This window comes from Suncus etruscus, chromosome 8, assembly GCF_024139225.1.
Source record: "Suncus etruscus isolate mSunEtr1 chromosome 8, mSunEtr1.pri.cur, whole genome shotgun sequence".
Classification (NCBI taxonomy): Eukaryota; Metazoa; Chordata; class Mammalia; order Eulipotyphla; family Soricidae; genus Suncus; species Suncus etruscus.
In genome coordinates this window covers 78,214,510-78,235,560 of record NC_064855.1, presented here as the reverse complement: position 1 = coordinate 78,235,560, position 21,051 = coordinate 78,214,510, and the positions used below count along the sequence as shown (strand labels likewise).

Below are 21,051 nucleotides of genomic sequence, written 5' to 3'. Positions count from 1 at the left end.
CTAGGGTTACTCTAATTTTTTCTCTAATTTGCAATATATTTTTTAAAAGTTCAGAGGCTACAACTGTAATCTAAGCCCTTGGTGTTTTTTGTGAAATTTGCTTCATACATGTTAAGATATCTGACATGATGGTGCTCTTAATAAGTCTCTCATTGGTACATGTTAAAGTGCTGAGTGTGGTCATATTTTGAGAAATGAAAAAAAGTGAAAATTTTATGTTAAATATGAACTTGCATTTATTGTAGTTTGAATCAGCCATTTGGAAAGAACATTTTCTGAAACTTGCTTTGTCAATTAAGGGTGTGGTAATGGTAATCTGTGTCCATTGAGAAGAAACTTGATATGAAAAGGACAAGGGGAAAATACATATGTGGGAACCTGAAAAGGAAATTTGCATAGACTTTGAAATTTTATGCTAAATGCAGAATCTGTATTTTATCTCAGGTAAAGGAGCAAGAGCAGGATGGCAGCAGTTTGGCAGTATGTGAGGCTATAGTTGCTATCTAAGAAATCCTAGCAAAGTGGTTAGGGAAAACTGAAGCCCAAGATCTGCATGTCCAGGATGATGCCTGTTTTAGTATTCTTGCCATGTTCAGAAGTTGGCTGGGAGTAGCCCACAGAAAATGTGACTTCAGCTTAAACGTTGTGATGAATTTTCAGAAGGCAGCAACTGAGTCTGTTGACCATTCATGCTTCCTGAATTCAATGACTGAGAATTGTAACCTCATGTGCTACTCAAAGATAGTGAAAATTTTCTATTACAAAATAGAATCACCGTTTTACTGAATTAATTTCAGATTATATCTTTGAAAATTTGAATTTTATTTTGTACAGTTTAGAAAGCAGGGGGAAATTACCCTTATTTTTTAAATTGTAAAAGAAAACCAGGTGTTTTCCATTTTATCTAACTAATTGAAATTCATTAAAGTATCAAGACAGTAGAAAAACTCACCCTTGAATTATAATTAATGTACTTTGAAATTTGCAATATAATAAATACAATATTGAGTAGATGTTTGAAACAAATGATAGAGTAAAATATTTTGTGGATTTAACTAAGTTTATTTCTGTTTTATTTTTTTAGACATGTGTAATCAGAAATTTATCCATTTAGCTTTCTGGAGATAGAATAAAAGTTTCTATGAAAATCACATGCTGATTTAGCATTTATTTTTAAGTATCATCCTTACAACAAACCCAAATCACTGTTAGCTAAAGTTATTATTTTAAATTCCAAATAAATTTTATTATATGCTTAATGGCCAAATTAAAGACACAGTGTAGTAGAACTTTTTAAAAAACATTAAAAAAATTAAAAAGTATTTTTATGACGATTTTTTTCATGACTAGTACGATAGAGATCAATTTGTTTAAATTTCTCGTTTTAATCTATCTATCTATCTATATCTATCTATCTATCTATCTATCTATCTATCTATCTATCTATCTATCTATCTATCTATCTATCTATCTATCTATCTATCTATCTATCTATCTATCTATCTATCTATCTATCTATCTATCTATCTCTCTATCTCTCTATCTATATCTATCATCTCTATCATCTCTATCTATCTATCTATCTATCTATCTATCTATCTATCTATCTATCTATCTATCTATCTATCTATCTATCTAATCTATCTCTATCTATCATCTATACCTTCCTTCCTTCCTTCCTTCCTTCCTTCCTTCCTTCCTTCCTTCCTTCCTTCCTTCCTTCCTTCCTTCCTTCCTTCCTTCCTTCCTTCCTTCCTTCCTTCCTTCCTTCCTTCCTTCCTTCCTTCCTTCCTTCCTTCCTTCCTTCCTTCCTTCCTACCTTCCTACCTACCTACCTACCTACCTACCTACCTACCTACCTACCTACCTACCTACCTACCTACCTACCTACCTACCTACCTACTTACCTACCTACTCACTCTATCATCTGTCTTCCTTCCTACCTACCTATCTATAATTTTTTTTTTTTTTTTTGCCATCTGTGCTTAGATCTTATTCCTGACTCTTTGCATTTGGGTTCACTTCCAGTGGGCTTGGAGGATGGAATTCTGACTGGCATTGTACCAGTGCCCTACCCACTCTACTGTCACTCCAGCCCCTAACTATGAATTTTACTGTGATTCTTTTTCAGGATTAATGTATCCATAGGAATCAAAGGTTTAAATAATAGGCCATTAACTTGTCCAAATTGAAGAAAATTGAAATCATATTCTAGTGTGAATTTGCTGTCATATGAATTGAACCTTATATAAATAAGTGGTTGGTATTTTTGTTTAAAATTCACTGACAGTTTATTGAATCTATGTACTTTTCTTTACTCTTGCTATAGCAGACCACTTGAGAGATAAATTTACTTCTCAGAGGTAACTGTGGAGTTTCATAATTAACCAGTTATCCAGTTAATTATTCAGTGACTACTTATGTTCTGGGTTAGGACAGATATTTGGTCTATAAAGATGAATGAAATATACTTCTGCCCTGAAGAAGCTTTCACTCATGAATTTAAAGCTCACTAATGTTTCATAAGAAACTTGCAATAGTAGCAGTTTCAACAAAATGCATAAGAGAGTCTAGAAGAAATTAATGCTATCTTGAGGGGGTGTCTGAATAAATATTTAAAAATATAGGTTTGTTTTTCTGTACCTGTCCATATAAATTACAGCCTCATAAAACCTATGGTTTATTTCTTGAATCTGTGTGGAACATTTGCTCTTACCTCTAGCTCTGACTTGCTTTTCTAACTGTATCTATCACTTACAGACCATTTAATTGGGAGCATAAATAAAATTGTAGAATTTTATATCTGCTAATATACTTCCCTATTCTGTGTTGTCTACATACTGCAGTCACTTTAGTTTTTATTTTGAATCAATACATGTGAATTTAACATTCTTTGGAGTTTCATTTTTGCACTGGAGGCAAAATATTTCTCTGTAAGCATCATTTACTCATTTTAACTTGATAAATGTTAAATTTGATTGTGCAAAGAGAGACAGATGATTTTTGCTATGGGGTAGGGAAGATGAATAGCAGTGTAATCTGTGTCTTCCAGGCTCAGATAATAAGTATTCACAGATTCAGATGGAATTTTTATTTTAGTGTTTCTTGCTTATAATATTAATTTTACTTCCAAAGCTATGTTTTTTTAAATGTAGCATTAGCCACCATATTTTAATTTTAATTTTTTATATAAAATCTTTATTTAAGTACCATGATTACAAGCATGATTGTAGTTGGTTTTCAGTCATAAACAGAACACCCCCCTTCACCAGTGTAGCCGCCATTTTACTTGTAGACACATCTACTTACATTCAGAACAGCATGTTGAACAAAGATTAAGCTTGCTGAAGAATATTTTGCTGGTTGTAGCATCCTGTGTCAATTCCTTTAGCATAATTATGTAGAAAGTGCCTAGTAGCTTATGTAGAAATTGTGGCAGCCATGTGACTGGGCTCATGCATTAGACCTGACAGTTATATCTCAAATGTCACACTGGTGTGTACAGAATAGAGTCAGAAAGCAAAGGTTAAAAATGCAATAATTCTCGGTCTGAGAAGATAGTACAGTGGGTAAGGAATTTGTCTTGCATCTGGCTGACCTGCATTCTAAACCTCTATGAACTCCCAAACACTGTCAGGAGTAAGCACTGAGTGCTGCTGGGTGTGACCCCCAAAACAACAAACATGGATTCTTTATTTTCTCTCAATTTCACTAAGCACAGGAATGTTAGAAAGAAGGGCATTTCATTACTTTAGGGGAAAAAAAAGTAAGTGATATGTATTCATATATGAAGAATTTGTAGCAAATTACTATTAGAATTGGGAAGATTTTAATTTTCTTTTCAAGCAATCAGTTTTTTTTTTTGTTTTTTTTTTGGTTGGGGGGGTCACTCCTGGCAGTGCTCAGGGGTTACTCCTAGCTCTATGCTCAGAAATCGCTCCTGGCAGGTTCAGGGGACCATATGGGATGCCAGGATTCAAACCATGGACCTTCTGCATGAAAGGCAAATGCCTTACCTCCATGCTATCTCTCTGGTCCCTCAGTTTTGATTTTTTTCTTAATGGAAAAAGTTTTCTAAATTCTTCAGAATATTTCTTGGAAATAATTAGCTTAGTTTTTCTCTTCTTGATTCTCAGTTTTGTGTTACTACTTACTATTCTACATATGACCTTTTTTTATTTATGAAAATTTGCTGTTAATTTTAATGTTGTCTTTTTGAAGCTTAATTTTAGTTTTCTCTAATTTGTTCCCAGAATATTTTCCCAGAAATCTTGGCAATCAGCATTAAATTCAGATTTAATTTCTATCACTGCCATGAAACATTATACTCTTTTTTAGGTGTTTTAGAATTTCCTTTATTTGCTGTAAAAAATGTGAGTAACAGGTAATATCTGACAAGGGAGTGAAAAGAATTTTTATTTTTAAACTTGACTTTTTGACATACACTCGTTACAGCTGAGTGAACTTGTACTTGAAAGATAGACTTTGTTTTAAGCTTTTTTAATTTTTTCCCCTATTTTTAGATATGTTTTATTTTTTCCACACTTTCACTGGCACATTTCCACTTTCACATTAAACAAACTTTTTTTGACAAAGGTGGCATGTTAGTCAGATATTATTGTTTAAATACCAAATATAACAATTAGTATTTATTTCAACCAGCAGAAACTGAGTCTTTGATTGGTGCCTTAATCCAAAAACAGTATTTTGGATTCATAGGTCTTGCCTTATAGAGAAAGGACAATCTAGGGAATAGTATGAATTTTAAGATATTAATCAGTAGGCTGGTCTTTCTTGCTAGACTTTGGTAGAATAAAGCTTAGAAAAAGAACATTATCAATTACAATAAGAAACACTGCCTTTTTAGAGAAAATCATTTTGCCTTGTTACATGGATTTTAGATGCTGAAATAGATATTTCAGACAGGAATAGTAAGAACTCCCTTCCTTCAAACCCTCCCCTAAAAACAGAACTACTTAGAAATTCACTTAAAGGTATAAATACTAAAGGATTTAATTAGCTATAATTTTTTAAATTTATTAAACTTTTTCATTATGCACATATACACATAATGCCGATATGAGTATTGAACTATTTTGTTTTACATTTAGTCCACAACCTGTGGTGCCCAAAAAATACTGTAGGCTCTGTGTCAAGGATCAGTCTTGTTGGGGCTTAAAGGACTATATGGGGTTCTTAGGATTGAACTGAGCTGGTTGCAAGGCAAATGCTTTGCCCTCTAAACTATCTCTCTAGTCCTTGTATCAAACTTCTGCCAAAGTATAAGAATCACTGCCTGATATATTTACTTGATAAATTAGGTGTTGTTCCAAATGTAGTTTTTGGAGATAACATCTCTTTTTACAAGAATAGGACACTTCAGCCTTTTGTTGCTTTTCTTTGTTTCAAGGGTGAATAGGCAATTTTATTCTATTTTTGACAAGTACTATCCATAAAATAGATGTGGTATTTCAAGTGCAATGTGAGTTCTGTTTATGTTTTATGTGTAGGAAAAGTTATAGTTTGGGCAAGAACTGAACTTTGTTTTGGGTTAAATTGGTGTGAGGGCACAAACATTGGTACTCAGGGATATTCCTTGCTCTATGCTTGTGTTTGAGTGTTTCTTCAGGCTGTGCATAGGGAAGGATATGGTCCTATGCTTCTTGTGTATGTAAAGCATTTGCTTAGCCCATTGAGCTCACTTTTTTGCTTAGTAAGTGATTTTTTTCGTGAGCCAATGCCCAATGTCTCTCTCTGCATTTCCTTGGAAATCCTTAGTTAGTGATTGGGGAATAGCATAGAGGTGTTCCTAAACCAAGTTTCACCCCCAACATCACATGTCTCCCTGTATGTAGCTGAGAGCATATATCTGAATGCCCTCAAGGACTATATAAGGCATGGGTTACCATGGGGATCCCAGATCCCATCAGTCAGCACCACATTCTCCAGCCTTCACTTTGAACAGCAGATCAGCTGGCTGTGAATTACATTGACTGTTTCCTTATCTCATGAGAATGGGATGACCCCCCAAACCCACGTCAACAAATCCCAATAAATCCCAATAAAATTAAAATTTTATTTATTTATTAAAATAAAATAAAATTAAAATTCACTGAAATTATATGTCATATAATTTATAACCAAAATAATTTACATTCAAATTTTGTTTTGTGTATCTCATGGGGCAGCATTTAGGAATTACTCTTAGAAGACTATGGGATGCCAGGTATTTAGCCTGAGTCAGCTACATGCAAGGCAAGTGCTGTCTGCTGTACAATAATTGCTCTGGCCCTATACTCAAGTTATTTTAACAGACAATTCTGTGAAGGATAGTTAATATTAAAATAGTCTTTGGGGGCCGGAGAGGGTGGCGCTAGAGGTAAGGTATCTGCCTTGCAAACACTAGCCAAGGAAGGACCGCGGTTCGATCTCCCAGCGCCCCATATGGTCCCCCCAAGCCAGGGGCGATTTCTGAGATTTAGCCAGGTGTAACCCCTGAGCATCAAATGGGTGTGGCCCAAATAAACCAAAAAAAAAAAAAATAGTCTTTGAGCCGGAGAGATAGCACAGTGGTAGGGCATTTGCCCCGCACGTGGCAGACTCAGGCTGACTTGGGTTCGATTCTAAGCATCCCATATGGTCCCTGGAGCCTGCCAGGAGTGATTTCTGAGCTTAGAGCCAAGAGTAATCCCTGAGCACTGCTGGGTGTGGCTCCTCCCAAAAACAAACAAACATAAATGTCTTTTTTTGTTGAAGACCAAGTCTAATAATTCTTGTATGATCTGTTATAGGTGGCATGCATGCAGCTCATTAATGCCCTTGTTACATCTCCTGATGATCTAGACTTCAGGCTTCACATCAGAAATGAATTTATGCGTTGTGGATTGAAAGACATATTGCCAGTAAGTGGTCTGTAGGCTTCTTGTTAATATTTAAATTAGAGAACAAGAGTAAGGGAAATTTAGATTATTTACCTTCAAGATTAATTTGGGAGATAAAAGCATTGAGTTTAAAAATTATTTTTGAAATACAGTTAAGATTTGAGTATTATTTAACACTTTAAATGTTAAATTCCATAAATCAAGTTGGTGGGTTTGTTTTTATGTCGTATTTTTTTCACTACTCAGAACAAAGCTTCATCACAATTTCTATTTGATATTCTAGAATCTAAAGCATATTAACAATGATGGCCTGGATATCCAACTAAAAGTCTTTGATGAGCATAAGGAAGAAGATTTAATTGAATTTTCCCATCGCCTTGATGATATTAAAGCTGAATTTGAATATCCTTTTGTTCTGGTTTTGTCAAATATGTAAAATTACTACTAACCTTCAAATAACTTTACTCCCTAAAATATTAAACTTTAAAATTAACACTGTATCTAAAATTATTTTTGGATGATCACCCACCTTGTGATGCTCAGGTATTACGCTTGGCAGTGTTCAGGATGCAAATGATTGATTCCTGGTAGCCTGTGTTTAAGACAGTACCTTACCCACTATACAATCTTTCCAGTCACATTATCTAAATACTCTAATTTTTCTTAAATGAATATTGTTATAAGCTTTCTTATTAGCTTGTTGTGGCTTTTATGAATATAGGCATAGGTGAATAGTTTGTTAGTATCTATGAATAGGTTCCATTAGATAGGTCTTTTGCACTTTTGTTTCCATGTTTGACATATCCTCTCTCCAGAATTAATGCTTTCCAGCATTAAAGATAGGCAATTCTTAATCTGATGGTTTAATCTGGTCTTACACTTTGTGTACATCTCAGTTGAGTCTCTGTACTTTTCCAGAGCAATGCTAGATTCTCATTCTGGGGCCTTCTCTGTGGTAGATTATCTTGACACATATTCTTTTGTTGGGATACCTCTAAGACACAATGTAGTTAGATATGATTGTAGGGAATAAGCCAGGAAATCTGAGATCATCTCCTTAAAACTACTTAGTTTTTCCATTATCCTAAATTCTCTGTTCAATATCAATTAAATATATACTATGCCTGTTTTAGAATCACAAAACATAATCTCAGGACCTTGCAGATTAAATGCCATATTATTGCTGTGTTTGATTGTATAGGAGTAATAAGGCCACATGTTCCTTAACCAATTTACTGAAGTAGATGATGTTTACAATACAGTGTGGAATATAGTTAAGGAAACTAGAGCAGAGGGATATTTTATTTCTATTCTTCAGCATCTTTTGCTGATTCGAAATAATTACTTAATAAGGTAAGAAGCATATTCCAATTTTTACTAATTGTAAAATTTATCTGCATGGAAGTGTAAAATAGCAAGGAATTATTAGTTTATCATGTGATGGATTGATTTTAGGGTTAGTAGTTGGTAATAGGACTGATTGCTTTTCTTTTATAATGACATGGAGGGAGTACTAAACTTTCCTTATTACTGGCATTTATTAGCCTGGTAGGGAAAAATAACTTGGTTATAATCTAGCTATTCTAAGCATAAATTGTCTTGTCTATATGTTACCTGTTTGAAGTTATATACATATATAAACACTTAATTTGATGGGTGGTTATAAAGATAAAATATAGTGATATATTTGGCACATATGATACATAATAGTCTATATGTCCTCTTGTGTTGCTATTTTGTGAGGAAACTCAAGATTTTTTAACATAAAGTTACTTATCTCATCTTCAATTTAACTTTTCTGAAACTTGATTAGAAATATTGTGGGTAGAACCATGCCTTTAATTTTAAGTTACCATAGGAGATTTTCAGCAAAGTATTATTCAGTTTGTCTTTTGATTTATGTCAGAGAAAAGAAAATAAAAACCCAAAGGCACTGGACTTTTATCTATTTAGGAGTGTTTTGGAAATCCTATTCAGCATCGTACTTTAATGGTTTGTTTTTTTTGATATCTTATTAAAAACCTCACATTTAGTCATCTTGTAAATTTTAAATAAACACTATATTGCCTTTGTTTAATATTATTGAATTTTAGAACTTGATAAAAACTTGACTAAAATGCTATTTTTTCTTTAATTAAATATATTATAGAAACTTCCATGTACTTTAAGCTAATATAATCTTATACTGTTTATTGTCTTGTATATCATTTGTTTTTGCCAATTTTTTAAAATTCTGAATTTCTAAGAATTATATGCTCTTTGATAGTTTTCAACAATTTTAGTGTGCATAGTAGTAAATATTTTATATCTTATTTATAACCTAATTCTTCCACCAGTGGTCCAAGAGGGGCATATGGTTGTATCTAACTACAAAATTGATTAAGAAGCACAGCTGTCCTGAGATTCAGGGGAAGATGAAAGCATTGTTGTCATTGACATTAATGAGGCATAGAATTTTAACTATTACCATCTTTTGAGCATAAACTTTTTGATTTAATATTAGCTTTGTTGCTTTCTTTCTTGTGACTCTTTAAACCCAAGGCTCTTAGTCTTTGTTCTAAACATGGTTCCTATGAAGCCACTTGTTCTTCCTGCGATTGATCCAGTGAATACAGTTCTATTTGTTTTATCGAGTGGTTCAAAATATATTAATGACTATTATTCTTACAAATTGAAACTATTTGACTATAAAATTTAGTCACAATTAGGGTTATTTACATACTTTGTTTTGGGCCCTGAGTTTGTTCACTAATACCACATTACCCTTCTTTACTGCTGAGTGTGTCTGTCCCCATAAAATGTATTTATTTAGTTTTTTGATTATATGCACTAATAATTCTTTGAAGCGATCTTTTTTTTTTTTTTTTTTTTTTTTTTTTTTTTTTTTTTTTTTTTTTGAGCCACACCCGTTTGCTGCTCAGGAGTTACTCCTGGCTATGTGCTCAGAAATCCCCCCCTGGCTTGGGGGGACCATATGGGATGCCGGGGAATCGAACCACGGTCCATCCTACACTAGCGCTTGCAAGGCAGACACCTTACCTCTAGCGCCACCTTCCCGGCCCCTGAAGCAATCATTTGATATTGTCTATATTTTAAAATTTTATGATCTCAGATGAACCTGGATTTTATATTTTGGAAATCTTTGATTATCTAAACATTTTATTTCATTAATTAATATTTTAGACTAATTTTTGATAGAAACATTTTTAGAGTTTTGTTTTTGCTACAAGCTAAAAAACAATAATATTCTCATTTTTATATTTAAAGTTTGAAAATTTTATCAAACTTCCATCAGGTAATTTATTACCTGTGTAAAATAATATGTCGGTTAAATGTGCATGGTAGTTAATATTTGCTATCTGGCAAAAATACTACAAGGAAAGTATACATTTCAAATTATTCTCCGTCAAAAATGGCATTTGTGAAAATATGATAGCAATTTATATTGAAATTGTTGGATTATTCACATATTGCTCTTACTCATCAATATTTTATGGTTGTTTATTTTTTTGTTTGTTTGTTTGTTTGTTAGTTTTTGGGCCACACCCGGTGACACTCAGGGGCTACTCTTGGCTATGCACTTAGAAATCACTCCTGGCTTGGGAGACCATAAGGGATGCTGGTGATAGAACTGAGGTCCGTCCTGGGTCAGCTGTGTGCAAGGCAAACATCCCACTGCTCTATGCTACCCCATAGCTCCAGTCCTTTTTTGGATTTTTTGTAAACTCACATTCCTGTAGTTTTATATACACATATTTTCTAGTATTGCCTTGATGACAATTTTTCCATGAAATTTCAACTACATTTTAATAAATTAATATTTAATAGGTATGGAGGTGAGAATCATGAAAATATGACTTCTAATGTAAGATTGCTTGTGTTAATTAAATATTTTTAAGATTATAATGTACAATAGTATAATCTTAGGAAAACTGAGTATTTAAAAAGGTAATGGAATGCTTCACCCGAATTGTGTAAATATAATAAGTATAAAAATACTTGTTATTAAGGCTGTAGTATTATGCAGTGAGAGAATATTTCTTTGATAAAAATTGAGGAAGACATTAATTCTTTTCTTGTTTTAAATTGTACTAAAGAATAATATTTTGAACATTTTTGGTCTTTTTGGGGTGAGATGATAATAGTTTTCAAGTTGTACTTTCACTACAAATATTACTCTGTCAACTGGGATGGTTCAGTTAATGGGTCCAGTGGCCTGGGGGCCACTAAGGCCATGCACAGTTAGAAACATCATGTTTACGGGCCAGAGAGATAGCACAACAGTAGGGCATTTGTCTGGCAAGAGTCAGATCCATGTTGGATGGTGGTTCGAATTTCAGCATCTCATATGGACCCCAAGCCTACCAAGAGTGATTTCTGAGCACATTGCCAGGAGTAACCCCTGAGTGCCATAGGGTGTGACCCCAAAACCAAGCAAAAACAAACAAAATAAAAGCCACCATGTTTAAAACACTATATAGATGGCGATTTTGAGCACCATCTAAAGATGTCCCTGAGCATCATAGGTGTAGTAAAAATTCCTCCCTTCCCAAATGGCCGTTTGATACTTGATTTAATTTACAGTACATTTAAAATTTCATTGTACAAACAGTCTAAAAATTGTTTACTGAATAATTTTAAGAACTTTCTAGACATTTTATGGGGCTGGAGAGGTAGCATGGAGGTAAGGCGTTTGCCTTTCATGCAGGAGGTCATCGGTTCGAATCCCGGCGCCCCATATGGTCCCCTGTGCCTGCCAGGAGCAATTTCTGAGCCTGGAGCCAGAAATAACCCCTGAGCACTGCCGGGTGTGACCCAAAAACCACAAAAAAAAAAAAAAAATAAAAAGAACTTTCTAGACATTTTGAAAAATATTGGGAGTTTATGTATTGTAAAATGAATTTAGCTATTTCAGTATGATGTAGTTTGATGATACGTTATATATCGTGGCTGTGCTTATATCTTACAGATTACTTGTTAGGTCAGGATTCTGAAATTTTAAGAAAATTATTTTTATAGCACACTAAGTTGACTAAAAGATCATAAAAACAAAGCTTAAAATCAATGGTATGAAAGTAATAACAATCGTATTTGCATTTAGTCTTGTGCTATGTCTGTTATGTTAGCTGTTGAAACTAATACTGAATTATTGAATGTGAAATTGGCCTTTTGTATGATTTAAAGTTTTAATAAATTGAATTACAGTTACTCTTTTCTCTGGTTTTAGGCAGCAGTACTTCAAATTAATTGACGAGTGTGTGTCTCAGATTGTATTGCATAAAGATGGGATGGATCCAGATTTTACATATAGAAAAAGACTAGATTTAGATTTGGGTCAATTTGTTGGTGAGTACTTATAATTTAAGTTGGAACAATTTGTCTCTTATCCCATGAGTGAGCTCCAGAGTATTGGTTGGAGTCAATTGGTCCATAGATTCCTGAAATTTTTGTTGTAGATTGGGTATTGATTCTGTTTTCATTGGCTTTGGATTTGGTGTTTAAGTCTGATCATTTTTTATTTCTACTTGATGTTTATATGACTGTTTGGTCTTGGTACCCTCCATTATTTCTCCTCCAATTTGTGAGGCAGAGCAAGACGGTTCAAGTCATGTGGTTCTGTTAGAAGGAAAAAAATAAAAGGGGGGGGCAAAAAAATCAAACAAGCAAAAAAATAGGAATCCTTCTAGAGGCTATAAATATCAATTTAAGAGAAGAAAGAAAAACATAACAAGAATACAAAAAGAAACCCAAAAAGCACCACTGCAATAAGCACCACAGCAATAAAGACAACAACCAAACAACAACCATGGTCCCGAGATAAAAACAAAACAAAGCACACACACATACACACAGACACAACCCCCCAAAACAAAAACAAGCAACAACAATAACAAAAAAATTAATTTGTGTTTTTTTTTTTTTTTTTTGCATAGGCACAGTAAATATTGGGGAGATTAGAAAGGGCCTTGGCCTAAGAGTTACAGGATTTCTTTGCCCTTGAAGTATACTGTCATGGGAATAACTACAAGCTCCATACATGCTCTTATTCTCTCCCCTAGGTCCTTTTGTGATGTCTAGAAAATTTCTGCTCAGTCGTGGATGATAAAATTAGGCCTCTGTAACTAGAAATCTTGGTATTTGCACAGGTCATAGAATGGAGCCTAGGATAGAGTCTTTCTTTATGGTTCTACAAGTTCTGTTCCATCACTGTTGTTTTAATCACTCTTCTGTAGTTGGTGGTCTTGGTTTTTGCATCGATCCTCCTGAAATTCTTCAATTTTTTTTTAGTATTTAAAATTACTTTCACAGTAATAATAAGACATTATTTACTTTTGAAAATTGTGTAGACACCTGTACAGTTGGTCCAAAACATTGTGGGTAAGATTGCTGATGCTTTGACTGAATCAATACAATGGTGCTAAGCTATTAGTAGCCCTTCTACTATTTCACTTTTAATAATAGCAAAATTATAAAATAGCTAAGTTTTTACTTAAAATATATCTGATGAAGGATAATACTATTGTGTTACATATATATCCTTAAATGCATCTTGTTTTAATATTCTGAGATGAGAAACAAAATGTTTTCATGAAACATGGTGATACTTATATTAAGTACAACGAGAAATAAACTATAATGGTTTAAATTGAGACCTGAACTGGTTTCTGTATTTTTCCCCCTTATCTTGAAAGTGATTGTCGTCCAATCCATGGCTACTCAGACTTGAAAGCTTGGCACACAGTTTTTGAAAAATGAAATGAAAGTGTCTGTTTTCTCAAGGAAACTGACTCATAGAATTTATTTTCTGTGATAGCATTTGAAATTTCAAGTGAAAATTCACTTATATCCACTACTGTCAGCCTGACAGCTTCCCAGTACTAAAACATTTTTCTGATGGGGTAGTGATACTAACTTTTATGATTATTTTGATATGATATAATGAGATGTGTCAACATTTTAACCTGCATGGCTCTGCAAGCTACTCTTCCAAATGACCACAGCTTGATGTTATAGCTTCTGCAGGGTAAAAAATCCTTAGGGAATTGAATGTAACAGTACCAAATGCTCATAGATGCTGTATTAAATTTCAGAAAGCATCTAATGTTTAAGAAGTTGCCATGTGTCATAATTTGATGTAACAGTAAAAACGTATATTCATTATTTTTGTGAAGTTTTATTTTTTTATGATTCTAGGGAAAAGTATAGAATGTGTAAGTGAGCAAGGAACTAGATAATATTAATGACAGTTAAAAAGGAAATGCTCATTTTTCTCCACAGGAATTAAGTGATTAGAAATTCTTTGTACTGGATGGGGCTGAATAATGAAGAAAAACATGACTCTATATGTTTAACTGAAATGTTCAATAGTTTTATGTAATATAGAGAAAAGCTTATTATTCTGTGTGGATATTGGAGGGCTTTTTTAAATAGGTGAGATTCTTTTGAGAAAATTTCTGAGAAGGAAATATAATCACAGAATACTGCTTGACTATGTAAGTGAGAAAAATGTATGCCATTAATCTAGGTATCTGGAATAAACATAGATACTTATGATACATAGGGTTTGAGTACAGAATATAGTGGCATTTTAAGTGAAGGGAACCATGATGTTGAGCAGTCGGTATGAGTATAGAAAGTACATTAAAAATTGCTTCATATGGGGCCGGAGAGATAGCATGGAGGTAAGGCGTTTGCCTCTCATGCAGGAGGTCATCGGTTCGAATCCCGGCGTCCCATATATGGTCCTCCCGTGCCTGCCAGGAGCAATTTCTGAGCCTGGAGCCAGGAATAACCCGTGAGCACTGCCGGGTGTGACCCAAAAACCACAAAAAAAAAAAAAAAAAAATTGCTTCATATTAATGATGTTGAGCAGTCGGTATGAGTATAGAAAGTACATTAAAAATTGCTTCATATTAAAACATGAGTTAATTACTATTGATGTAATATGAATCAGTTTATTGTGTGCCTCAGTGGCAACCAATATAAAACATACACACACAAAAGGAAAGAAATTAAATAACTCTGAATATTTTTTAATAATGATTTATTTAAGCACCATGGCCACAGAAATGTTTATAGTTGGGTTTCAGTCATTGTTTGAACACTGCTCTTAACCAGTATAACTTTTCCTAGAATGGGAGAAACTATTGAACCAATTTTCATCAGATAATGGGCTAATATCTAAAATATATAAGGTACTGAGAGAACTTAAAAAGAAAAAAACATCAAAGCAATCAAAATACAGGGAGAAGAAATAAATGGACATTTCCTCAAAGAAGAAATGCAGATGGCCAAAAGGCACATGAAAAAAGCTCAACAACACCAACATCACTCAACATCAGCGAGATACAAATCAAAACAACTATGAAATATCTCATGCCATGGAGATTTGCACATATCACAAAGAACAAGAACAGTAGTGCTGGTGTGGGTGCAAGGAGAAAAAAAGGAACCCTCATTCACTACTGGTGGGAATGTCAACTAGTCCAACCTTTCTGTAAAACAATATGGATATTCCTCAAAATACCTGAAAATTTAGCTCTCATATGATCCAGTTATACCACTTTTAGGTGTATACCCTAGGAACAAAAAATCGCAATACAAAAATATCCTCTGTACTCTTAAATTCATTGCAGCGCTATTGACAATAGCCAGAATCTGGAAACGACCCAGATGCCCAACAACAGATGAGTGACTGAGGAAACTGTGGTACATCTACACAATAGAATACCCAGTTGTTAGGAAAAATGAAGTCATGAAATTTTCCTGTACATGGATGGTCATGGAGACTATCATGCTGAGCAAAATGAGTCACAGGTAGAGAAATATACACAGAATTATCTTACTCATCTGTGAAATTTAAGAAAAATAAAAGACAGTATGGTAAAAATACCCAGAGACAATAGCGATACAGGCTGGTAGGACTAGCCCATGATCTGAAGCTTACCACAAAGAGTGGTAAGCACAGTTAGAGAAATAACTTCTCTAACAACTACCAGGACAATGATAGAGGGAGAGAGAAAAATTGCATGCCTGTCTTGAAGCATGGCATCTTTTAAAGTAGGAAGTATCTATAATGTCAAAAATAATTCTATCAAAAATAAAAAATTGTGTTTTGAATCAGAAACTTTCTTTGACTTACATGTATTATTATTATATCAATTATATTATATGTAAAAAAAATTATGTATGGGGCCTGGAGAGATAGCATAGCAGCGTTTGCTTGCAAGCAGCCGATCCAGGACCAAACGGTAGTTGGTTCGAATCCCAGTGTCCCATATGGTCCCCCATGCCTGCCAGGAGCTATTTCTGAGCAGACAGCCAGGAGTGACCCCTGAGCATTGTCGGCTGTGGCCCAAAAACCAAAAAAAAAAAAAAAAAAGAAAAAGAAAAAGAAAATGAAATAAAATTATGTATGTTTTAAGGATGTTAATTTCTTACTTTATAATTTATTTAATAATTTAACTCAGAGAAAGTTGTTATGGGTCACATTTAGGAGTGAAATTGAATTTTGGATGCAATGAGTTGGTTATTTGTTACCATTTCTTGTAGATTCTTTTATAATGTTTTCTTTCAACATTTCTTCTTTACTGAGCTATAATTGACATGTACACTACAATTTTTCAGATCTATCATAAAGGGTAGTAAATTATTTTTTAAAAATCATGTATTTCATTGGAATAAAAAGGATACAGTAAATCATGGGTAAGCCATATGAATTACTTTTGCATGAAATCCTGATTGTATAGTATATATCATGACTTATTTAATCAGTTTACTTGGCACTTGTTGCCAGTTTATTTTTTCTTGGCTAATTTAAACAAAATTTAATAAATAATATTATTCAGAGGCCAAGTGCTAAAATTGAATTGCTGGGTGATTTATATGCTAATACTTATCCAATTTTTCATCAGCAAAATTCTTTAATTTTACTTAATTTATTGTGCAGTTTATTTCTCCATGTCATCTCTAAAATTTGTCATTACAGATTATTTTATTTGCTTTTTCTCATTAAAATAGCTATAGAGAAAATCAGTTATTTGTATAATATTGTTTTTAACATTTTTACTTTCATTACTAATTGTTGATTGCCATAGCTCATTTTTCTAGTTTGTGTGAAATATCTTCTTTTTCTCAAAATATCTATAGATAATAGAAACTTGAATGTTTTATGTTAAATTGAACTAATTCCTTCCTTTTGCCAAATAGAAGCTTAAAATGCATAGCTGGTGTTTCCTTTTCTGTTTTATAATATTTTATGATGCCGGTTTAATAATTAGGAAATTCCTCTGTATTCCAGCATTATACGTCTATATTGTTTATTTTAACTTGTAAATTTCGAATTAACTGGAAACATACATGAATCTTAAAATTTTCTGTCTTGTAATTTTAGATAGTTGTATTGATCGAGCAAAACTAGAAGAGTTTGAAGAGAAAGCAACGGAATTTTATAAGAAAGTAAGTTTCACTAACTTTTGCTTGGCCATGTGGGGATTTACTGCAGGCAAGCTTCCTTTGGCCTTAAGGACTTTATTGGTCCCTTTTGGCTTATCTTCTTTATTCCATGTGGTATTAGCAAAAAGCCATTCTCCAAAGAAAATTTCTCAGAACATTTTATTTAAAAGTTCACTTTTACCCAACCATTGTATGTATAAGGAGTTTGACATGAAACTTAACTCATTAGTTTATGTTTTGTATATGTGAATTTGTTTGTTTGCTTTTCCCTTTAGCATATACTTTGTTTTTGTTCTTGTTTTTGGGCCACACCCAGCAATGCTCAGGGATTACTCCTGGCTCTGCACTCAGGAATTACTCCTGCAGCTTGGGGGACATATATGATGTTGATGATTGAACACACATAGCAGGCATGTAAAGCAAATGATCTGGCCTACCTTGTGTGCTATCACTTAGTGCCAAGCATATACTTTATAATGACTTATATTTGCCTACTGTACATAGAACAATTTATAACCCTGTAAGAACTACATTTTTTTTTCTTAAACTTTTTGACTTTTGTTCCACATCCAGTAGTACATAGACCTTTTTTGCTCTCAGATATCCTAGAGGTGCTTAGGAAGACATAGGCTTGTTTTGTTCTTTGGGTTTGTTTTTGGGCCACACATTGCACTGCTAGGGCTCTGATCAGTGACCACTCCTGGCAAAGCTGGGGACCATTTGGGTTGGTTGAAATAGAGCCTGCTTCCACTGTGTGGAAGAAGTGCCTTACCTGCTGTACTATATTTCTAGCTCCTGAAAAAAAAAACTTAATGAGAAGAATGAGTAAATGATTGTTTAAAACAGAGACAAGATTTGAAGATTAGATTATTTCTTTAGAGATCTGATAGGTTGTTTAAGATTGAAAGTCCATTTAAAGAGGAAGTTAATTTTATTTTTATTCTACTTCTTTTCAAATATTATTTGAATATATATATTTTTTAGGAATCACTACTATTTTTTTGCATTCCAGTGGTATCTTCAATCATTTAGCCATTTCCCATGTTTACTAACATTTTGCACTTTTATCTCTATTTTGAATTTACTTATTAGATTTTGTTTGGTTTGTTAACTGCTTAAAATGGGAATATGCTAACACAAAAGAAAGTTTTATTTTATTATATAATTGAAATACATTTCCTTTGATCACCAAGTATATTTTCATGGACTAGTTGTTAATTCTCCTTTTATTTTTTATCTTATTTTAAATAATATCTTTGTTTAAGCACTGTGATTATGAGCATGAGTAGTTAGGTTTCAGTTATAAAAAGAACATCCTGGGGCCGGGCGGTGGCGCTGGAGGTAAGGTGCCTGCCTTGCCTGCGCTAGCCTAGGACGGACCGCGGTTCGATCCCCCGGCGTCCCATATGGTCCCCCAAGAAGCCAGGAGCAACTTCTGAGCGCATAGCCAGGAGTAACCCCTGAGCGTTACAGGGTGTGGCCCAAAAACCAAAAAAAAAAAAAAAAAAAAAAAGAACATCCTCCTTCACCAGTGCAACATTCCCCACCCTTTAGTTTCTACATTTAATGTATAGGTGGATTTTATGCTTTGCTTTATTTTTTCTTCCTTGGATGTCTTACTCTTTGCCTCTGTGGAAAGTGAATTGTGATTTTTCCATAAAAACCAAAAACACAACAATGTTTAGCATATTAACTCTGCTGTAAATTATAAGGACTGGATTTTCACTTTGGGTGAATAATAATAATTTTTACTGCCACCGCCACAATGAACATATTACTCTAAAGGCATTGTTGACTGTGTATTGGGCACTGTGTCAGAATTCACATATAAATATTTATGTGTCAAGCCCTAAATGAATTTCAAGGACATTTTATATATTTAAGAAAAATAATAATGATTACCTTCTAAGCAATCTCAAGCAGGCCTAGGGATCAGTTTTGGTGAAACTTGCATGCTAAGGCTCAATCAACCATGTGGTACTGGGGTTCAAATTCAGTATTAGCACCCAGGGCATTTACTCATGACCCCAAGCTATCACCTAGACTAGGGGTCCACAACCTGAGGCTCTAGAGCCTCATGTGGCTCTTTTGAAGCTTTCCTGAGGCTCTGACAGCAGGGCAGATAGCAGAGGAGTAGGGAGTGGTAACACTTAAATATTTTAATTGGCTACTGATTTACACAAATATATGTTTTACATTGTTGAGTGAAAAAGTCCGTTTTTTCTTCAGATCAACAACTAACTGCACGATCCTGTATATAGTATTAAGATAAGAAACAATGTATGTAGTGCTATATTTATTCTAAATGTCGCGATGATTTTGAAGCTCCCAGTTTTTTTTCCCTTTGGAAAGGAGTCCAAGTGGCTATTTATGTTTTAAAGGTTGCCTACCCCTGATCTAGAACTTCAGAATTATACATTTCTCTCAAACCCAGAGTTTCATATAAATACTGCTATTTCAAAAAGCTTTTATAATAAAACTTAACTTTCAAGTTAAAGATACCTTTTATAAATTAGATGTAACTAATACAAACATTCTCAATAGAAAAGGTTTACGTTTCATCAGTTAATGGTTCTTATATGACAGGAATTTTGCTGCAGTTTTGGATTTACCTCTGTAACAGTGATATTATTGTCCCAAAGTGATTTAGTTTGTCAGGGGAAACAAATTAATGGGGTATTTAAGCATCATAAGTGTTAACCTGATCGGTGGTCTTATGGTCAGGTGGTTTTTTATTTTGGTATTTTTATTCCAAACTCAATATACCTTATAATTTTTATGGAAAAGTAGTTGCAAATTTAAATACATGTTTTAATGCATGGACTTTCATAAATTTCAGGCAGATTTTATATGTGCGATATTAAACATACTTAAAATGGTTAAGTTTTAAGTACAAAGAGAAAAAGACCTTGTTCAAGGTTAAACGTTTCCTTTTAATCTGAAGTTATATGTCTTACACATATTCAGAAAATATTTTGTGGTCTATAAAAGATTTCTATTGCCTTAGCATTTTGTATATATCAGCAAGACTTCTTTCTGATAGCTTTATAAGGACACATGTAAATACTTTGCTTAAGGCAGGAAGCTATCATAGTTGCTAGACACATTCTTTATTTTGGTGCATAAATTTGAAAAATGAAGACGTGAAATGTCAGAAAGTACATAGAGAATATTGAATTATCAACCTTCTTGTACAGATGCACTAATACATTTACCCTAGGGAACGAAGTTAAGCAGAGCTTCAACCTTAACTGTGTTTCTTGACATTTTCGCACGTAATTTTGTAGGTGTAATGTTGCTCTAGTATTTCTTTTTTGGAGTAGTAGGCTATCATATCAGTTTTTATAAGTACATCTTTAATGGAGATTCATTTTAACCCAAGGCCATAGTGATTTGACTATAGGTATTACAAAAATGCTAAAGCAAAGTTTGTATTTCATTTGATCCTTTTATAGGGTAGGATGTAGATTTTTTTTTTTTGGTAAGTAGCATACAACTTTCAATATGGTCAAGTTTAGTAACTTCGTATAGAGTATATGTGTTATGAGTAGTTTATTTGATAGTTTTCTTTAACCTTTTTCCTTCTTGAATCTTATTCAAAGATATTAAATTAAACATTCTAAGATATTAAATAAGATTGTGTACATGTTGACTTTTGTGGAAAAGATTGTTCTTGTTTTTCTAAAGGAGTTTATTTATTTATATTTGGTTTTTG

At 33.5% G+C, this 21,051-nt stretch overlaps 1 protein-coding gene across 1 annotated transcript in view; it reads left to right on the top strand.

The window, feature by feature from the left end:
- Positions 1–21,051, top strand: part of DIAPH3 (diaphanous related formin 3) — a 552,109-nt gene that overhangs the window by 182,149 nt on the left and 348,909 nt on the right. The window contains 5 exon segments of the mRNA XM_049778724.1: positions 6,792–6,902; positions 7,165–7,283; positions 8,118–8,234; positions 12,109–12,227; positions 17,275–17,339. Of these exon segments, the coding sequence (XP_049634681.1) occupies positions 6,792–6,902; positions 7,165–7,283; positions 8,118–8,234; positions 12,109–12,227; positions 17,275–17,339 (531 nt within the window).